Here is a 20,736-nt window from a genome sequence, read left to right on the forward strand (position 1 = left end):
CCCCACATACCTTAGAATATTTTTGCTACTGAAGCTGCTGATGTCATATTTGGTATCTTTAAAACCACAAGAAATCCCAGCCACTTGATAAAGCTGCTTTGGGGTGCAAAATGAAAGACACAGGCACTTGATCTTTCACGGCATGCCAGCCATGCAGTTGGTAATCTTCCAGTCTAATTTCCTGTTATATTTCCAATTAAATCTCTCATAAAGGAAGAAAAACATAAACCAGGGCAAGGTCTCCATTTTTTTATCTGACTCTATTTTGTACACTTTTTGTGTCAACAAAAATCAATAACAAAAATTCATCAGTAGCATCTGTGTTCCATGTTTGTGTCACACACAACAGAGCATATCTCTACAAAGATTTGTGTAGCTTGCCAACGAAATCGCGCAGAACTAGGTAGTAATAATAATTATGACAGTATTTAATATGACAAGTTAGCTTGATCATACATTTTTCAGATGTCATCCTACTTTCAGCTGGCTTATTCACACCAAACTTGGAGGGAGAACTAGGAAATCCAGATGCTGGAAGAAAGACTATTGTTGATGGCACCTTCTCCTGAGTTTTTAATGAACAGCTAACCTAATACAGTAGTAGGTGAAAATGTCACAGCAAATCGCTATTCATCAAACGTGATTAAAACAAAGCCACTGACATTGCTGACCCTTCTTTTAGAAATAACAGAAAAAAACCACACAATAATTCCAGGCTGACCACAATCCGGTAGGTACATGAACAAGTTAGTTGAAACAAGTCACATTCCTAAAACACTTCTCAAAAAGGCAGGCACCAAGATCTACAGCTACTTCTATGCAATGTCTTCTATAACACATTATGTTATCAGCAGAAAGATGAAATCTTTACTATAGGACCCAGAAACAACCCCTTGAGCCCTTTCTTATGAATAATTGTGTGCTGTCTCTAATGTTCACTAAAATCAGAGAGGACTAACATTTTTAAATTCCCATCCAAAAGATTCAAGTCAGAGCAGTATCAAATAATACACTTAATGGCATTTCAAGTCACTAACAACATCTTTACAATTGGGTACTGCAGCTGGCTTTATCTTCTTAGAAGGAACATATGAGAGCTCTATCAGATTTCTAGGACATGCATAATGGATGAATCCAACAAACTTCTGCATGCAAAGGCAGTGATTTAAAAAGCAACAATTGTGAGAAAAATGTCAAGGGTCTAGCTTGTCCTATTTTGCATGAGCTTTCAGTACTATTCACTAATGTTGGCAGAAAAGGTTTGGTTCCAATCTACAGCTACACAGCTCTGTTGCCGAAAATTCAAAGTCTGTCTCTTAAGCTGGTTCTATAGAGTTTGACCATTTCTCACGTGATCCTCCCCTCCCAGAGACTACTGGATGACTGATGTTTTATTTTGTATTGCATTAGACAGATAAAAGCATAAAAAAATCCACTGAGAAAGCCACACCTATTGTATATGTTTTCTTCTGCTTTTAAACATGTTTTATTACCTACATACTGCACACAATTTCAATAGTCTATATCTAATTAGAAGGGTACATTTTCTACTTCATTTGAAGTTAACTATTGACTATGCAGTCCATACTTGACCAGTGCATGTGTTTCAAATAATAGCAAGTAAAATCCAAGAAATTTAATTCTTGTCAGTCCTCAATTTTGCTTATCCTAGAAAAGCAGACTGTGACCTAGTGGCAGCTGGCACGTTCCTACGGCTTCTTCAGTTTGAAGCTGGGATTCTGTCTGAGCTCTTTTCGAGTCTGTTCCAGCTGTACCTAAAGGTGACATCAAAAACCTGCTCAATTTGGCAGTAACTTGGCTAAATGTATGTTTGGTTCCCCCTCTCCCTACATCTTTCTTCCTATCTGCCCTCCGCTAAGAAAATGGAAGAGAGCCAAAGTATCCAGAGCAAGCTGACGTAGGGAACAGTCTTTCTCCTGTGTCAAATAATCCCTCTCCTGATGATTGTCGGCTGAGTTTTCATTTACTAAATCCTGTCACAATGAAATCTTCAGCATCAAATGTACCAGTTGGCTCTGGCTGTTCTGTCTCCCTCTGTCATCAGCTGCACTGCCAGAAGGACACCTGACAGATCCGATGCTCTATAAGCATGGCATAATCAGACCACTGTGTCGGTGCTACCTGAGTGTTAACCCATCTGCATCTCTGCTCCTGGCTGGGTTTCTCGTAAAGGCAGGAGCCACTGGTAGGCAATTTGAGGCAAATAGCTAGTGTTCTGTGTAAGACTTCCATGGATGTAGACAGAGAAGTGGGAGAAAATGGGGTAAAAATAGCACGCACACATTTATACTGGCTGAACATTCCCCAAACATAGTGTATGAAGAGAGAGCCCTGAGGGCTAGAGGGAGTCTGACCTTGTAGCTTGAAAAGGATGACTGAGGAGCATTCATTGTTTTGGGCCTTTTTTTTTTGGTTTGGGTTTTGTTTTGCTTTGTTTTGCAACACTTTAACCCTAGTTCAGTATCTCGAATTTTGGGTCAGCATCTGTTGTAGATCATGTGTCAGGTGACTGAAATGCCATCTGAGGTCAATTCCTATTAGCCTACTATGAAAATATTTGACTTCCCCCCTGCCCCCTGATTAAAGCTGGCCCTAAGAGAACAGCTAGTCACCCTTGTCCACAGCGCTGCAAGTGCTGACATCAGTTCGACCCACTGAAATAATCCCAGTCTCCAGCAAGAGACGGCAGCCCTGACCCCCATTCTGAAGGAAGAAGAGATACCTATCCCAGGAGAGGGACACCTAGACACCTCCGTGGTATCCTTTGAAGAGCCCTGAAAATGAGAGCTGAAGTTCTTCTGTCTCTTGCTGCTTCCTAATTCAAAAGAAACTGGAAATGCAGGGCAGGTATCACAGCTTTATCTTAAAAAAAATGTTAGTGTACCAAAATTTCAATCGAATTTACTCTGTCTGCTTAGGTAAAAAGAACATGGCCTAGAAGAAAGTCCATGTACCCTGTGAAACAAAAAAAACAAGCCATGAAGACCAGAATGCAATCAGTAACAATTTTTTCCCCATTCACTTTCCTGGGCAGCAATGAACACTTTTGCATGATTCCTACTCTTATCTGAAATGCCTGCTACTCTGTGACCACGACCAGGCTCTCCATTTTACTTGTTGACACTATCCACTCACTATACAATGTCAAGGCTGTATGAAAGTGTGTCCTGGGAGAAGTTTAAATAAAGACTCTAAATCCAAAATAGCATAATTTTTGAGCACCTGGAGCTTTCACTTGACCTGGGATACATCAGGGAACAGCACTTCCTAACAGGCACAGCCAGGAGGTGTAAGAACAGGAGCGGTGGCAACAGTGAAGTCAGTGAAAATGGGAAGTCCTTCCCATTGCAAGAACTAATGCAGAGGAGGACGTGTCGGGGTGCTGGAAGAGTAGCTGCGACACACTACCCTAGGGTACCTACAGCCTATGTGTAGATTCACGAACAACAACCAGCAGAACAAGGCAGAGAATAATACAAAAAACACAGCAGACTGGAGAAGATAATGGCGCAGGACCACAGGAAAGAAACCGGACTCCGTGAAGGCAAAACGTGCCTCATTCAAAACTACATTTGACCAAGTGCCAGAATGTTTACAACAGGGAGCAATCTTGGAGGGGGGAATCAGTCGCTGCAGATGGCTGCCTCCCTGCGGGACATAGAGAACAGTGATCCCGGAGCCAAGAGAGCGATGAGCCATGACGGTGGGAAGCCCTTCAGGACATATTCCCCAGGTAGTGTCTACTGAATGGGGATGGCTGACACCTGCATGAACGAGACCTAAACCACTGCCATTTCCACTGACGGCTGTGGAGAAATCCATCCCCTGAGGTGACACCATAACCATTAACTTTTCCTGGCCTTTTTAGGCAAGCAGTGCTCGTCGGGACACAGGACAGAAGCAAAATCAACATGTCAGAGATACTCCCCTGCATTATGACTTCCCTGGTATCCTCTGGCTGATGCTAATCAACTGTCCAAAATGTATTTAAGGTTAAACTCGCAAGGGAATGCTTTGCTCTCAAAGCGGTATGTGAGCTTTTCATTCAGGTTTCCCTGGAGCTCATCCACAAAGGTGAGAAGCGTTTGTGATCACATCACAGAAGCATGGCTAACTCCAGGCCGAGGTTATTTGCCTCCAGATCTTCTTCACATGGAGGCCAGAGACTCCTTTTCTTTCAAAAACTATTTCTGTTTCTTAGTTTATGAGTACAGACAAAAAAAATTAAGATATAATTTGAGACACATAAAAGTAGGAGAAGGTTGGCTTCCTGTCTCTTCAAAATGCCCTGTGGAATAGCTATCATTTCTTCACCAAATTCCATTTTGATTACTTTTAAGCGCTAGAAAACACTGAGGAGGATACAAATGCATATCATATGTATATACACACAAAGAATATTTGCCTTAATCACAAGTGATATAGTATCTGCAGCAATGCTCCTTCTTTTGTTTTTAATTTCTCACAGAAACAGACTCTGTTCTCTTCCTCACATTATACCCCCAAAGTAAAAAGTAAGCTGATTTACTATCATCAGTTGCATATTTCATAAAATCACATTTTCTCATGTTTATAAATTGAATCTCTGCAAGGACTGTTATAAGACTTGTTTGTATGCACACAGCAAATTTAATCTACACAGGTCCCATACCTGTCAGTCTCTCACAACTCTGGCATATTGCCTTTTTACTAGCATTAGCTCAGTCCCTGCTGAAATACTCCTCGCGTCTCTCACCTCCTGAAACGGAGATTGCCACCCTCTCCGTGATCACACCTTCCCACTAGGCTCCGAAGCGCACAGGCAGGTTCGGGCTGTAAGGGGCCCTTGGGGGCCAGCTTAGACGGCTGCCCCAGGCGGAACATCTGGGAGGTGTGGAGCAGACCCCACACCCTCCCTGGGCAGCCACCCTGAGAGGCCGCCCTCCCTCTGAACCTTAGCATGTAACCAGAACTGGCATCCGAAGATCCATGGCCACCTCCCTTGCACGTTAAAACACGCTCTCCTGCCAGCAAAGGCCGCGGTCCTAGCATTAGCCCGGATTTCCATTTCCCACATTTCCCCTTCCTTTCCCGAAGCCTCTTTTGCTTCATCGCTCTGTACCACTTCTCCTCGCTGCTGTCTTTCACCAAAGATCTTCTCCTTGACAATAATTCACCTGTATTTTCACCTCATGGCAAGAAATTATTTAGCCCCACTTGCCTTCCAATTTTCACCCTTCCTGTTCTGCTGTTATTAGCTTTTTCATAGATATAACTTACCATACAGTAGAACAGTATTCTTCAGTAATTTAATGCTGTATTTGTTTCTTTTGTATTTCTAAGTTCATGCATTACATATGAAGCTAGGCTTTTGCGTTCTCATTGTTTCACATGTTATAAGTACTTCTCTTAAACGTTTTTTTTTCACATAAGGTTACCTGACACTCCCAATTACAAGACCCTGTATCCAATACAAGTCTACTTTTTCCCCTTAAAAAAAATTCAGTCTAGACAAAGACCCAAATTGAAAAAAAAAAAGTCCAAGCAAATATTTTAATGTATCTGCAAAAATATTTTTGCCCATTGCGAGAATAAGGAAAATTAATGAGGTTTGTCCCTGGCTTTGTAGATTTTTAACCGTTTTCCTTAAACTTTTCACATTAAAAAAATCTTAACACGTGCAGAATTTGGTGAAAACTTCTGAAATTTGGCAGAGGCTATCAAAAGTGCCTTTAAAAGAGACCAAAACTTGGCCAAGCATCTGCAAACTCTGAGTTGCACAGGTTCAGTAGAACTTGTTAAACTACTTTAACTGCACAGAAATCTTGTCTATGTTTCAGCTGTGCTGAGTGTGCTCCTGGGCATTAAGCTTAGAGCAGGGAAGGTCAAGCACCATGCAGCAGAGACTGAGTAGGTTGAAGTCCTTAAGGTGCCAGGAGACAAGGAAACACTATCTGTATCATTAGCTCAAAGCAAAAGGGAAAGCATTTCTCTTTCCATGGACTGAAGATGCAGTACCCTACAAAGACTACTTCCTCCCAGGAACTGTGAGGTGGTTTATTCTCCTATGTTGGCTCTTGTGGGAAGTACCCTGGAGGCCAGATCTGTAAAATTTGCTTTTATTGCTTCATCGCTCTTATTTTTGTACACTTCCCACTCTTTGTTAGCGATTAAGATCCCATGTCCTCCTACTTGGAAGACTAATAATTGGCATTTCCTCTCAATTCTCTTTCCATGTGGAAGGTAAGGGATGTAATAATTACACCCTGCAAAGTCTGCGAGAGCCAACAATCAAATTTGAGGCTGTCAATACTGCAGCAAAATATTTTAATATCATCACACGTACTATCCTACTATTTCATGGCTGCTCTAGAGATTACCCTACTGCTGCTATTGTTCAGAGTTACCAATTTTGCCACAGTCAAAACTGGTAGTCACTTGGGGAGGGTGGGTTACTTTCTTGGAGTATGGCCATGCAAACAGCTATTTTTGGGTTTGGTGTAAAAAAGAAGTGAAAGCCTCCCAAGATGGATGTCCTGTGAGGGGAACCTTCTGTGAAATCAGCAGCTGATTCCTTTGGGAAATAACCCCTTGAGACACTTAGTTCAGTGGTAGATGTCTAGGCTTTGGCTGCAGAAGACGGTGAAGTTCAGCCTCAGTGACAACGCGCAGCATGGGACCAAAACAGTTTCGGTTAACAGGGCTGTAACGGAAGACACTCACTGTGCAAAAATAGTCCTTAAATCACTTTCAGATGTGACTAAAGCACAAGTTAGTTACTCAGAAGTTGAAAATGTCAGAATTAAGGGGGGCTATCTTTTGGTGTCTGCCTGTCCCTCCCACCCCCAGTGTAGTTCAAATTCATCAGCAGCCAGCAGCAGACCAAAGTGACCGTAGCTTGCAAACTGCAACCCCTCTGTTGTCAGTGGAGCTCCTGTAGTCATTCAGAGCTCCCTGGAAGTGTCATCACATATGCCTGCTAGGCAAAATACGTAAAGCGACCAAGTCTCTGCCATTTAATGAACATTACTTGTACATGATGAAAGGCTAAAGCAAACTGAAGCAAGTGTCTGCAGGTTTTGTTCATTCAGCTTGGGTAAACGTTCTCTCTCTCTCACTGCAGACAGGAGAGGTAAGGACCCTGCTGAGCAAATGCACAAAATTCTTGACTTGTCACATGGCTGGGCTTACGAAGAAGAAAGGCAAATAATTGCAGTTTGGTCTTTCATCCTCTTCAATACTGCACTATGTCAAAAAAAAAAGAACAATCTATAAAGTACATGTCAAGGCTACTGTGATTACAAAAAATACACATAACCATCAAATAAGGCTTCTGTGCCTGACTTGAGAAGTGGGAGCTTGCCCAGCTGCCCCTGAACGCGTCGTACAGCCCTACCTTTTATGTGCACTTAGTGCACTACGCAATGATCTGCTCTCCATTAGCTTATTCTTAAAGCATTTACCTCCCCATGTGGCCCAGCACGGACTTGTTACTTATGTTCCAGGGCTTTGCCCAACGTCAGCCGAGCAGAACATATTTGAGGTCTGTGATTTTCATCAGCTGTTGTGTCAGGAGCAGGGAGCACAGCTGGTTAAGGCCCACCATTAAGCAGCTGTTCCCTCCAGCATGCTGCTGGCTAGGCAAAGCACAGTTTGGGCTACACAAAGCAGAGTTTGTTAGGTGCGAGTCCCTGCGACTGCAAGTGTAGAGCTGCCAGATTAGCTCATGTCTTAATTGCTTAGAAGCCACAAATAGAGGGCATCCAGATCACCAGCCCAAATACAAACTTGGTGTTTCCACTGCTGGAAACACCCATAGTAAACAAAGTCCATAACATCAGTAAGAAAACCTTTAATTTGTACCTGTTTTTCTTTCCTTTCCATTCTTATTCTTTGTACCAGCTTTATTAGTAGGAGATCGAAGTTATTCAGTTGAATTGGAAACAAACTGTGGATAGTGACACTGATTTCCTTTCTCTAGGGCTGGTGAATTCATTGCAAAACACGCATTGAAGCACTTTCGGTTATTACAGCACTTTCCAATACTCCGATACCTGCAGAAAGCAACAGTCTCACTACACTGGTAACTCTGCCTCTCTGCCTCTAGATTTTGACCTAATGTACCTGTTTAAAATAAATGGGAAGTGGGTGGTAAAGACGTGAGACTGGAGGAAGACAAAAAGGAGAACGGGTAGACTTTCTCCAAAGTAAATTTTTTCTCTCAGAAAATCTAGTCTTCTACGCCCCCAGCCGAAGTTTTGAGAACCTTGAACTCCAGTCCCAGTTCTTGCAGGTGGTGTTGACAGGATTGGCTAACATTTCCTTTTAAAAATAGCTCGACTGCTTCTCTTGGTATCCAATGACATGAAGTCAACAAGTCAACTCACAATGAAATTATGGCACACGGGTTTTTCCAGGCGGTAGGTGGACAGAGCACAGATAACTAAGAAGTTTCTCTTGAAATCATGCACTCTTTTTGAAACCCCCTATCTTTCACAAGGGGAAGCACAGTAATATCTCTACGCAAGCAAGGCTGAAAATACCCTCTCTGGCCTAGAAGAGCGGGAGGCCATGGGAGAACCTGATTACTGTTGCTTATATGATCTCATGGCAGCTGGGAGCCCAACTGCTGCTGTTATAATAGTAACTGGCTTTCCATGGTAATGGAAATACAGGTAAAATACCAATTAATCTGAAATGCAATCAGGCTAGATATGTTCTGTCCTTACTGGATTCGATAATAAAGAGGAGAACTGGAAAATGTATCAACATCTCAAGCTTTTCCTTTGTACCTCCTGGGAACACATAAGTTACTGAGGGAGACAAAAAGGCGTTCTTTCCGAATATACTGGGACAGACAAACCCTAGAGCCAGGGGTTCGCTGGAGTAACCTCTAAATGCCTGGCAATAATGAATCCTGTTACATCTTCACCAAATCCTTGGCTAATGCTTCTACTAAGCATTCCTTAAGCAGTACCTAGGCAGCCTTCTCCTCAGGGAAGAAGAGACTTGGAAACACCCGTGGAGTTGTAGCAAGCCTTGTAACTTTTATTTCTGCGGGGCTGGCAGGGGTGAGTCTTAACCAGAAGTGCAGTCACAAGTGACTTTGTGCGTGTTCTTGATTATGCCAACTATGTGGTATCATTCGATGCTTAATCTAATTTCAGAGATGTCTACCCCTGCGTTCACAAAATCCAAATTCAAGAAAATATATATTTTTATATCTCTTCCAGCTGGATGGGTTCCTCCATTAATCGAGGAGCTGTACATGGTGCCGCAGTAATTCTTAAATGGGTTCTGCTGCCTAACAGCATCTCCACAGACACCTTCAGCAACGCAGCACCCGCCATCATGAGACATCTGATATATAAGCTCAATGCTCTCTTAGCCTTGTGCCTACACCAGACTTAACTACAAGCTTAAAACTATCTTTGCTGACATCCTTTCTCATTCTTGCATTCCTTATGACCTGATGCAACGATCCCTTCTTACTAAAAGTGATTCTTTCAATAGCAATGAACATTTTTCTACTAACCCACTCCTTCTAACTCCTCGACTTGAATTGCATAGTTAAAACTTATTAGCTCTCTTTCATTTATTTTATACAAGCACAAGAACCTGACTTGTTAAGTTCAGTAAAAACACTGACAGATTCCGAGAAGCTTAAGTGAAACTGATGCTGAAACGTCGTAGCACAACCGGTAATTTTGCCTCGCAGATTCTCTGTCTGAGTCACTGGTTTTAAATAATGGATTTCCTTACTCCTGGATTTCAAAAGTGGTAAGAAATGCAATGAAGATACACTATCTACCATTCTTTCACACCGGTACTCTACATTGTGCAGAGGTTTCCCTGGGTGAACAGCCTCCTGTCACTTTCCCGCACCCCCAGACCAGTCTTGTTCTGCTTCCTCAGTCATTTAACACCCTATCTCCAAAAAGTCAGAGGAGATGCAATCTCTTTTCTATCTTCTCCATACCTGGGGTTTTTGACCTCTTGCTGATATGCAGGGAAGTGCACAGGATGTAAAACATTAATTCAGCACAGCTAAAATTTATGTCTGAGCTGCTGTAATATGAAACACAAAATTAGCTTCAGATGGGCACCCTGCCAAGACCCTTACCAAGGGGGAGAGAGTCGAGTTGAGTGTCACACTATTGCTGTTGTGGGGATTGAAAAATTGAGCTGGCTTGCTTTAATAGTGTAGTATGTAATATAAGCTATTTTTACTCAGTGAATTCTTCACCACACTTCCCTGTCTACAAGAACAATGGATTAAAATTTATCTTTTGCTGAAATTTTCAATGCCAGGAGGATAAAATACAATACAGGGTACAAGGCTGGAAAAAAGAAGGAAAAAAGAAGAAAAAAAGATAATAGAAGGACCAACATTACCATCGACAAGTTGATGGTCTCTGTAACTAGCTGTATTTTGCCTTAACAAAACTTGAAAACTGGCAGAGGGGGACACAAACCCAAACACGGCATATTTCTGTGATGATCTACCCAAACTGCCTGCATTCTGTCTGACTGCCCTGACAACTCTGGTAGGGCTTCGCAATAAAGCAGGAAACAAAGGACACGTTTCAGCTCAGCTTCAGTTTCTGAAACTGTGGGTGTAAATAGCTTACGTTGTGTTTGCAGGTCCTCAGAAAAGTGTAGCACAAGGAACTCTACTGGCTTCATCCTTGGGGCTTAACGACAGGGTTTAAAACCCTGCTGCCTGTGTAACTTGCACACATATTCTATCCTCATTCTTTGTTTATTTAGAAGCACTGTTTTTCTACCTAAAACAATAACCACAGTAGATACTTCCATTTTTAAAGCATGATGAGATGGACCGATAGAAAGCAGTGGATGCTCTGCCCATCATCACATTTCCACGGACTCCAGCTTCTGTGCTGGCGAAACTCTAGCCCTTAGAGGCTGCTGGACTTGCTTTGTTCAGGTTTGCAGGGCAGTCAGGCAAAAGCATTAAGTGCTCCCAAAACACCTTCTGAAATGTGATGATGCTAAGGCCGCAAACTTGGACCGCAATGGACATACCATCTTGGGGTAAATATCACGCTGAAGCTCTTGTAAGGGTGGTGTGTAATACTAGAATACAAACATTGCAGAAGCATGCATGAAGCCAACAGCACACAGTGATCCTGACAGAACTCTGTTTTTCGACTTGTGTGGTAGAAAAACTGAAATGAGGATATTCACAGCCACTGTGGAACACTTCTGGGAACTGCCAGGAAGGCACAAAGATGACTGAGCCTCCAGGTGCCGGTCAGGAACAAATTAGTCTATACTGGTCTTGACAAATAAATTATTTTGGACATCAGGGAAATGAGGTCCTGGAACAGACCTTCCAGAGTGGTAGCAGGAGCAAACATCTGAAATATTTTGAAGCAGTCAACACTGGTTGATGTCTTACAACAACAGCTGGAAGTTATGCTTGCAAAGAAAATGAAAATTTCTTTGAGATAATGCCGTGCGATGGTTTTAATTGCTACTCCCTCTGATCATGTTCCTGCTGATAATCTGTTTGTTCCGAGCAGGCTAGAATAAGAAACTTGTTCATACTAGTCACAGGTCTCTAAGGAAAATTTATAACTGGAGCTAAAACCAGGTTATATTCTGCTGGAACGCAAGAAGTGCTCTAGCTTAGGAACTGCAGTCTAAGAGCTGTAGGAGTTCTGTGGGATCATCCTCCAAAGCACTGTCATTTGGAAGTGGTGACCCTGAAGAGACAGCCATTGAAAACCAGCTTACTAGAACTGTAAAACCATAGTTCTCTACTCCAGCTATTATAAAGACTTCAGCAATGCTGCACAGCACATATCATTTCTAAACTCTCTATCTGAAACTCTTTGCCCCAAAGAGTCAAAAACACGACTGTGATAAGAGCAAAGTGAAAACAGGTGTCATGACACGTCTCTTGAATAGTCTAACCTGAAGGTTAGATGATCCAAAAAGAACCTTTCCTTTGGGTCACCCCAAATTTACTGCAGGCAGCGAATTTCCCGAAATTGGTTACTCTACCGTGACCACAGTGTAGGGCAGGACCCTCAACCCCCAGTGAGCTCTGGAGCCCAGTCCCCAGGAAAACATGCTCCTATGCCTGTTGCTGGTGGGTAACATACAAACCCCCATGGGTTTGTCCCTTGTGGGTTGATCTAACAGCAACAGATTCAGCTTTCTTTAGGACATCATGCACTTTACCAAAGAGCAGTAGACGGTATCACAGAAAACAGCTTCTCACCTCTGCCCACCCTCAGACACTTTTAGACCTTCTTCATGCTTTCCTCCTCTCACCCTCTCCCTCCTCGGCTGCATCCCCGGCGGATCTCACTCAGGCGTGGGGCAGGCACGTACACATTCCCTCGCCTGCCGGCCGAGCCGGACCCTGGTGGGATCCAGCTGTTCTTGCGTCTCGGCTCTCATCACAGATAGCTGAACTAGCTTTAAAAGCACTGCAGATTGCCTCCTGCCCTGCCATGGGGTAAGACCAAATTGCCTCAAGCATAACAAAAGCACTGTATTTTCATAAACTTAGAAGTAGAGGAAATATATACATATATATATCTATTCATGCATATTTCATTGTCTATGAGGCAACTCCCTTACTACCTCTGTGTTCTCTTTTTGGAAGACCTGACTTTATGTTTCGACCTCATTTTAGTGTTTGATATTGGAGAAAATCCTTTGTTGAGGTTACAGTGGAGAGGAACTGTTGCTGTCACTGCAAATTTAAGCTACCAGTGTGACCGATTTGTCAACTCCAGGCAAGAGTGCCAAAAATCTTATTTTATAGTAGGAAATGAGCTTCAATAATTCTGTAACTCAATTAACAATCTCTTAAACAAATACGGTTAAAATCTGGGTGAAGAATTTAATTTCTTTTTTTTAGCTATATGGCTTATTTCACTCTGAACAAAAGACAGGCCCACTCAATTACATATTCAAATAGTATAAGTTCTTTTTTTGAAGCCAGTAACAAAGCTGCTGCCGTTGATTAAAAGGCTTTAAGGAAAATAAGGTATTTCTTTTTATTACAGAGCTTTCGTGATGTCTTTCCCCCAGGAGACTATCTTGATTCCTTTTAATAAAGATGCTTTTGAGGAAGCAGATGCTTGTCACAGTGGTATCTAGTGGATTAAGCCTTTTCTCCCTGAAACTGGGGGGATTTATAACCCAAGAGCCTTGAATGACAGGCATTGCAAAATTAAAAGGCAGTTCTATTCTGAAGCTCTGTTGCATGCTTATCTTGAAACCCGAATAGCATAGGACAAAGAAGAATAGTTCGAACCTCTTTTGGTCATGGTATTTATTTGCCCCCCAATTTGGGGATGAACTCTTGAGCCCCAGTTTGGGCTAGCACAACTGTCTCCCCCCTCTGCTCTCAGACTTCTGGAGAAAGATCTACAGCACTAATGGATGTACTGTCGATGATGGTAAACCCCCAAGTTTTCTGCTGAACCCCAGACGGCTGTGGCGGGAGGAACTGGCACACTCTTCATGCTCGTGTAATGAGACTCGCAATGCAAACGCTCAGCCTAGACCACGTTCCAGCCCCATACGGGGCATTTCAGTGACAGAGGACCCCTCCCAACAGACCTGGTGGAGTGACAGCCTTTATATCAAGCTAGCAGTGAAGCTGAGGGCGCGGGAAGGTACAACCCAGTCTGCTGACTTACTGCAGTCTGCATTAATTTCTCGGGAACGGGAAGCAATCGGGCGGTCACTCAGCCAGGGCCATCCTTGCTGACCGCAGTGGGAAAGCGCTCGCCCTTGCAGCCAGCACAGGGGCAGGTGCCAGCTGATGGGCAGAAAGGCTTCTGGAGGACTCAATGGAGCTGCATTAAATATCAAGCCGTGTTGTCAGAAGCATCTCTGGGAAAGAAACAAGGGCTATAAAGTAAAAAACAAAAAAAAAAGGGAAAAAAATTAAAGGCCTTTGAAAAAGGCGATTGTATTTTTTGGTTAGAATTTTACAATAGCCACAAGGACTTCTTGAGATGGGGCTCCAACCGGTAGTATGATAATAACCTGAAACATAAGCTTCTTTTTTCAAACTCATGTTTCATGAATGGTAAGCAAATGTACTTAAAATGCTATTTTATGCAAGTGGTAGGACCTGATCCAGTAGCCTCTGCACTCAGTGGAACCCAAAAAGTGTTTTTCCCTTGAGGAATAATTGTTCTTGAGTGCTTTTGCTTCCCCAGGTGTCTTACCGGAATACACGGAAGGACGTAATGAGTGTTGAGACCTCCCCCTCTCATCTTGTCCAGCGTCACAAACTTAAGCAGACAAAATTATATCAGCAATGGAAAGAAGGAATGGTACAGTTCTACTTGAAGTGGTGATGCTAAGCGTGGCTTTGTTTGATTTAATATTGCTTTTAATATTCCAAAGGTAATATCTTTTAAAGGGTGCTGTTGACTCTCAGTCCTGCTACCTGTGATCATGACAAAAGTCACATGTCTTGTTTTGTATGATTTGGACAAGTTTCTCTTACCACTGTTAGGTGAAACAGTCTTGAAGTTTCAGTTAAGTAATAGCCTTTGCTTTCTGTCCTAAATTCCTATGCTGGATATTTGAGGGCTGTTCACAAAGGTGCTGTAATCTTCCAGGCAAGTTTACATACCGGAGCAATGTTTATTTGGAGTATTTCACTGTTTACACCGTGCTATGATGAAAGAATTGTATAAATGCTCTTTATTTATTTCATTTTAAAAATACTGTTTCAGATCAGGATTTCTGTTCTTCTCTGGAGACTAGAAGAACTAAAGTGGCTTAAAGCACCCATGAACTCAAAAAGGCTTTGTACCGTAGGACTGTACGCCGTGTGAAGCAAGCCACGGTGCCACAGCTACGGCGGGGGGCTGCGCAGAGGCTGGTGAGCGAGCCACTGTCCCTGGGACTCTGGAAGCCCTCGCCAAGGGGCTTTCCAACCTTCTGATTCCAGGCTGGGTTGTCTGTCTACAGCAAGTTAGTAAACTGCAAAGCAAGCCTACAGTGGACCTAGACAAAAATACCTTAATCATATTGGTACTAGAGGGCATTTCAGTAATCTCAATAATTGCCTTTAACCAGAAGTCTTTTCTTTTTCCTGCTCCTACAGAACCTGATGTTAACAATATCATACATTTGTCAGTTATTTCAGTGCCAGCATTATGTCATGCCATAGAAGATTATGATTTCTCATCAGGACAAAGTAGTTTGGAATAAATAGAATGGATATCCAAGAATGGATATTCTGTTTTGAAGCCGTACGTACAGTCTAAGTCCGTATGTTTCACAACATTAAAAACATTTTTGGACACTAAGTTTTACTGATTTGGTAACAAGTCAGCGAGTTCTTTGGGATGCTCAGCAACGTGAATTCAGCACACTTACCAAGCTTGCCCGCTTGCCAGAAAGCCTGCGACAGGAAAGCAAGTTGCTGCTAGCAGGGAAGCAGCAAACAGTACAGAAACATACAGGCAGTCGTGCGGGCACCGGCAGATGTGGAATGGAGGGAGAGGACAGGTTTGGAAGATGCTGTGAGAAAAGGCTTATTAGGCTTACAGAGGAAGAGACTTGAAGACTTCAGACCAAAAAACACTTGCAACGTATGGCTTTGGCAGAGCGTCATTATTTTTCCCTTTTCCACTGCAGCAGGGATCTGCTGCATCTCTACCTCTGCATCTCTACCAACAGCAGTAAGGACAGAGGAGACCACGAAGTCAACTGGGGGAAACAAAGCTGCACGCCTATCGCAAATGCTCTTTTGATGAGCCTGTTTGGCTGTACACGCACATTTTATTTTCGAGGCGACAGCGGATCTCATGGTGGAACACTACCAAGTCAGTGGGAAGCAGGACTGCTGGTTTCAGCTCACAAAAAATCCCAGTCTGCTGCGGACGCCTTTGCACAGGTCTGTGGGAGTACTGCTGGCGCCGGTACTCCAGTGCATTCTGACTACGTTACATACTTTGCCCACATCAAGTAAACAACCAAGCTTGCATACTGCAGCAGTGAAAACAAAAAAAAAATGGGAGGAAATCTTCAAGCAGCGCTTACATGGGAGAAAAAGTAACGATGAACGCTTCAGAAAATGTCCAATGAAGTAGAACATTGTCCTTCTCTTATTACTTGAAATGGTTCAAACTATAATAAACATCATTCCAAAACCAAAAGAATAGCTCACCACTGCGATGCTGAACGCAGGCAAAGCTGAGAATTGAAGCTATACTCAGTAAGCTTAACACAGGGTCCAGACAACAACAGCTAGACAGTCTACACTGCAAACCTTTGAAAGAACCAGTGCATGAAATTGCAGGGGGTTTAATTAATTTGTCATGCTGGTGTTTGTACAATCTGATTAGGTAACAGCATCTGATATGGTATCACATAGGAGAGGATTCATCAGACTGAATAATTACATGGATTAGAAGAGGACCTCTGAAATGCTTACGGGGCTGGCTCAAAGAGAAATGCAATCAGCAATGCTGAAAGGAGACGCACCGGCCTCAAAGGAATTTACTGGTGAGGCTCCTGAAGATCAAGCTGATATTCTTTAGTCTTTTGATTAATTTTCATTCACCACATTGCAAAGACTCTGAATATGAAGATTACATATGCTAAGGACGCAAATCTAGTAAGCACCACTGGCACAGATGACTTTGAGACTTGTGTAATAAAAATGGGATGAAAAGAAGTAGAAAATGCCAAGCCAAATACTGGGGACTAATAACAAGAATTTCTGCCACGAGCCAGGAACTCATCAGTTAGACTGGGTGTACTAACACGGTGCCAAATGACTGACCGGCAGCGCAACGCAGCCATGGAAAAAGGCAAATGCAATTGGAGAATGGGTCTGGTGAGGCGTTTCTGGTAGAGACTGAGAAATATTTTTGCTGTTTTAAGGCCTTGTTAAGACGACAGCAGGAATAACTCTGCACCGGATCAAGGAGGATTTCAGAGCATCCCCAGTTCAGTGGAAGGTTACTAAGCTGATCCAGGGGTACAGGGAAACCTGATCAAGTGAGAGGAAACCAGAAGAGCTTGTTTTCCATAGCAAAGGGAAGGCTGGGAGGCTGCTCTGTTTCAACATAACCATGATGGAAAAAACAGTGAAGAAGAGCCATTTAATTCAGAAGATGGTGCTGGCATTAGAACAAATGGGTATAAACAGGACTTGGATACATTTTGGCTGTAGTTTAGAAGGCGGCTCTCCAACCACTGAAACAGAAAACTGCTTTTCCTCCAGAGGTTACAAGGGCAAACAGATATGTGGCATAATCCCTCTCAGCAATATATAACTTGTGCGCTTGAACGCAGGGACACGTGACCTGGAAAACCAAAGGGGTCCCTGCATCTTATTTTTTAACTATTTCCACAGGCACTAATGTCGCTTGGATCTCTAGTCCCATTTCACCCCTTCTTTCAGTACAACATACAGCATGAGGATGAGACAACACCCCCAAAAGCCAGCTTTCAACCGAGGAGGCCTCGCCTCCTTTTGCGGAGGATGCTCCCAAGGACAACTTCAGCAGAGGGCTCTGGCTTAGGTGCTCCAGGTCCCGTCCCAGAGGTGTTTTCTCCTCCTTCTCCAGCTGTTTTTTAACACAAAACAGCTGGGCCAGCCTCTGAGGCAGCATATTTCAGTGCTGCTGAGAGCCCAGTACACGTGTTCAACAGCTCTCTTACGTAGGGGGAGGTTGTTGGGGGGGTGTTTTTTGACAGTCCTGCTTTTTTCTGCCTGCCACCCCACACTATGGTTACAGCTTCCTCTTTCTTTGCCTCCCCGTTTCCTCTTCAACAAGTAAGAAGGCAAATTTGTAGTCTTTCAAAGGAAGCCTGTAAGGGAGGGATGGGTCACGACCACATCGCCCCTACTTTCCTGTGGTCTCAACCACCACAGCACCTGGCTCCTCTTTCTCTGTACACCGTGTTCACGTCGCACCAGCCTGCCAGCACCAGTCAATACCGTTATACTTACAGGTATCACCTCCTTTTTTCTTTAATCATGCTGGCTTCAGCTTTTATCACCCTTGCTTCAAGTTATCTCCTTTAGCATCAGTTAAACCAATATTTTATCAGCATCACTGTTTTTACTTGACTACATGTGCAAACAGAACAGATGAATATATATTAAAAGATATAATGGAGATAACTGCACTGCAAGCCAAGATAATGAGAAATTTGATTAAGGACTTTTTGTTGTATTTTTTAGAAGTGAAATATCATGAGGACTCTGCATTCAATAAAGTACTCAGGCTTGGAAGGGTGCAGGCTCTGAAGTTCATTTTAGTAAGAGTGTGACAGGATCTGTGTCCTTCTTCCCCCGCTTACATCTCAGAAAGACTTTAAATGGGTACAAGATAGGGACAGGCGTGAGACCTCCTACACCAGCTAGGTATAGGAGCCAGCTGCTGTGCCTCAAAATGGTTTGAGGCTCGCTCAAAATCTCTCTTTAGGCTAAGAACTAAAAAGACCCTGGTTAGTTTGGTACCTCAGTCCAGTGGAAAGAAATACTTCATTTCCTTAACACCCCCCTCCCCCCCCCGCTTTTTTTTTTTTCATGATTCGGTTTTGCTTGACTTTCTTTTGGTTGCATGACACTTTTTGATCTTCAAGGGCTACAGAGCCTGCCCACCTTAAGCAACAGTCCCTTTCAATACATTTACCTGCTCTGAAGTATTACTTTTAGAAAACTTACATACTGGGACAAAGTTAGCCAAAATGCCCAATCATAAAAGTGGCTGCGTTTATTTTCTGGAGCAGCTGCAGAGGCTTCCAAGGTGAATCTCAAGAGTCCTCTCTGACTTCAGAAATCTCTTCCAACAAGCTTCTGCATGAAGGATGCAGCAGAAGGAAGCTTCAGGGAGGATTCTTCACTGCCTTCTACTTTCTATAGGTATTTGCATCTGGATAAACTGAAAAGAAGAAAGCTCTCCTCCTGAAGTTATAAAATGGAGGAGAACTGAAATGGAAAATGAAATAAATCTTTCTGTTTTGACCTGTGAGTAATAACTGCTGAAGCCAACCTTTCCACACAAAATGCTCCGTTGGTTTATGTGGCTAGGATGTTTTGCCACCAAAATCTAGGTGGAGTCAATTGAAATCTGTCCTGTGGGTTTTGCGGTACGTTAATATGTTTTCTAAATTTAATATACTCCAGGGCAGAAGGCTTGAATTCCTGAAGATAGCAAATCCTGTATTTTTTTCCTTTTTCTTTCTTGCCAAATAGACCTAGATGGAAAGGTTTCTTACAGTTTTCTCTTCTTCCTACCACAGGCCAGTCAATGAACCAAAGTTTATTCACTTTGCCCCTTTGGGAGTGGTGTTCATCTGCACGTCTGAGAGAGCAAACAACTGCTAAAGTGAGAATAAACATCCTGTAAATGTCTGGAGGGAGGAGGAGCAAACCTGGACATCTTTTGAGTAATTAAAAACTGAACGTATCTATCTATCTCCTCCATTTTTTCAATCCTTTGAAGGAATATGATGAGCGGTGAGCAGTTCAATGGGGAATCATGAACTTCACTCCCCTGCTTTCATTGCTGAAAAACTCATCAGTACACGAATAGTTCAAAGAATGGTACTAAAAAGTGACAACAGGAAAGGCAGAGCTATGATTTGTCTGGCAGCGTACTTCCTGATGACTAAGTACTCGCAGCACACGAGTGGAAAAATCTGATACTACACTTGAAGGCCAGAGGCCATAGTCCAAAAAAACAATCTCCTATAACAAGGAAAAGGTCATCAAGACTAAGATTTCATTTAGCCTATGAAAGTGTCTTCAGTTTTTCATGGGCACGAGGGCAGGCATGACTTCAAATGCCAGACCTGAAATTTTGATATAGCCAATTTGGCAGAGAACGAATAAAAACCTACCATTCTACTCCCCAGAGACGTAAAGCCTAAACAGCTTTAAAATATATCTGATAGAGAGAAGACAGTATTCGCTTCTTCTAAGTGAAGACAGCACAGTGATCTAAGCAGTCACAGGGTTTCTACAGAAAGAAATTGCTTCCCCCTTTGGTGAGAGAAGCTCAGCCTTCTGTTCAGAGGTGGCACAGTAATGTACTAAAAGACAAGTGACAAAGGATGATGCTAATTAAAAAAAAAAAAAAGAAACCAAACCATCCACATTTAAGTGAAATCTCACAAACAGATTTGTATTATGGATTCTAACAACACTTTCAAAATCCTCATCCGGGAGCCAAACCAAACAGTGGGGCTTAAACCACTGCTCTCAAGTTTTGTTTAACTAAGGCTGAAACTCAACTGAACAATTTGAGCAGATCTGAAATGGAAAATGAGGTGGTTTGCCTCCTTCCCTAGTAAATAGTCATACCTTTACAGACCTTTCTGTTAGAGGTTAACCTCTCAAACCTCTCTCCCTTATTTGCCAGAGAAGAGTGAGGATACAAGCAATTCCCTAGAAAGCTAGTAACTTTTTTTCAGGATGGTGAACACAAAACAATGAACATACACTGTGTAACTCTTAAGGAACTGGAAGCCAGACCACAGCCCTATTTATAAATACTACAGTGTTTTCTTCTAATCTCCTTGCTCCTCAAGGACTAGACCTGTTAGGACAGGGAGTGCCTCCTCTATATTTGAACACTGCTTAGCACCCCTCCACGTATTTATTTTTAATGAAGACATCACAACAACTGAAAATACTGTTCCCAGATTTTCTGATGCTGGAAAGGAAAGAAACTAAGGGCTGAAATGCACTGACGGAAATTTGAT

General features: G+C 42.8%; 1 protein-coding gene across 3 annotated transcripts in view; it reads right to left on the bottom strand.

Moving 5' to 3' along the window:
• The window catches only part of ANKH (ANKH inorganic pyrophosphate transport regulator), a 103,186-nt gene that overhangs the window by 46,303 nt on the left and 36,147 nt on the right, over window positions 1–20,736 (bottom strand). The window contains exon 2 of one of the 3 annotated variants that reach the window (XM_087760959.1): window positions 13,686–13,899. The exons of the other annotated variants lie outside the window; for them this stretch is intronic. Coding sequence (XP_087617085.1) covers window positions 13,686–13,697 — 12 coding nt within the window. The 5' untranslated portion in view covers window positions 13,698–13,899. The remainder of the gene's footprint in view (window positions 1–13,685; window positions 13,900–20,736) is intronic. 3 annotated transcript variants of the gene reach the window in all.

Source organism: Nipponia nippon, unplaced genomic scaffold (genome assembly GCF_047370975.1).
Source record: "Nipponia nippon isolate SJK-2023a ecotype South Korea unplaced genomic scaffold, ASM4737097v1 scaffold_1, whole genome shotgun sequence".
Classification (NCBI taxonomy): Eukaryota; Metazoa; Chordata; class Aves; order Pelecaniformes; family Threskiornithidae; genus Nipponia; species Nipponia nippon.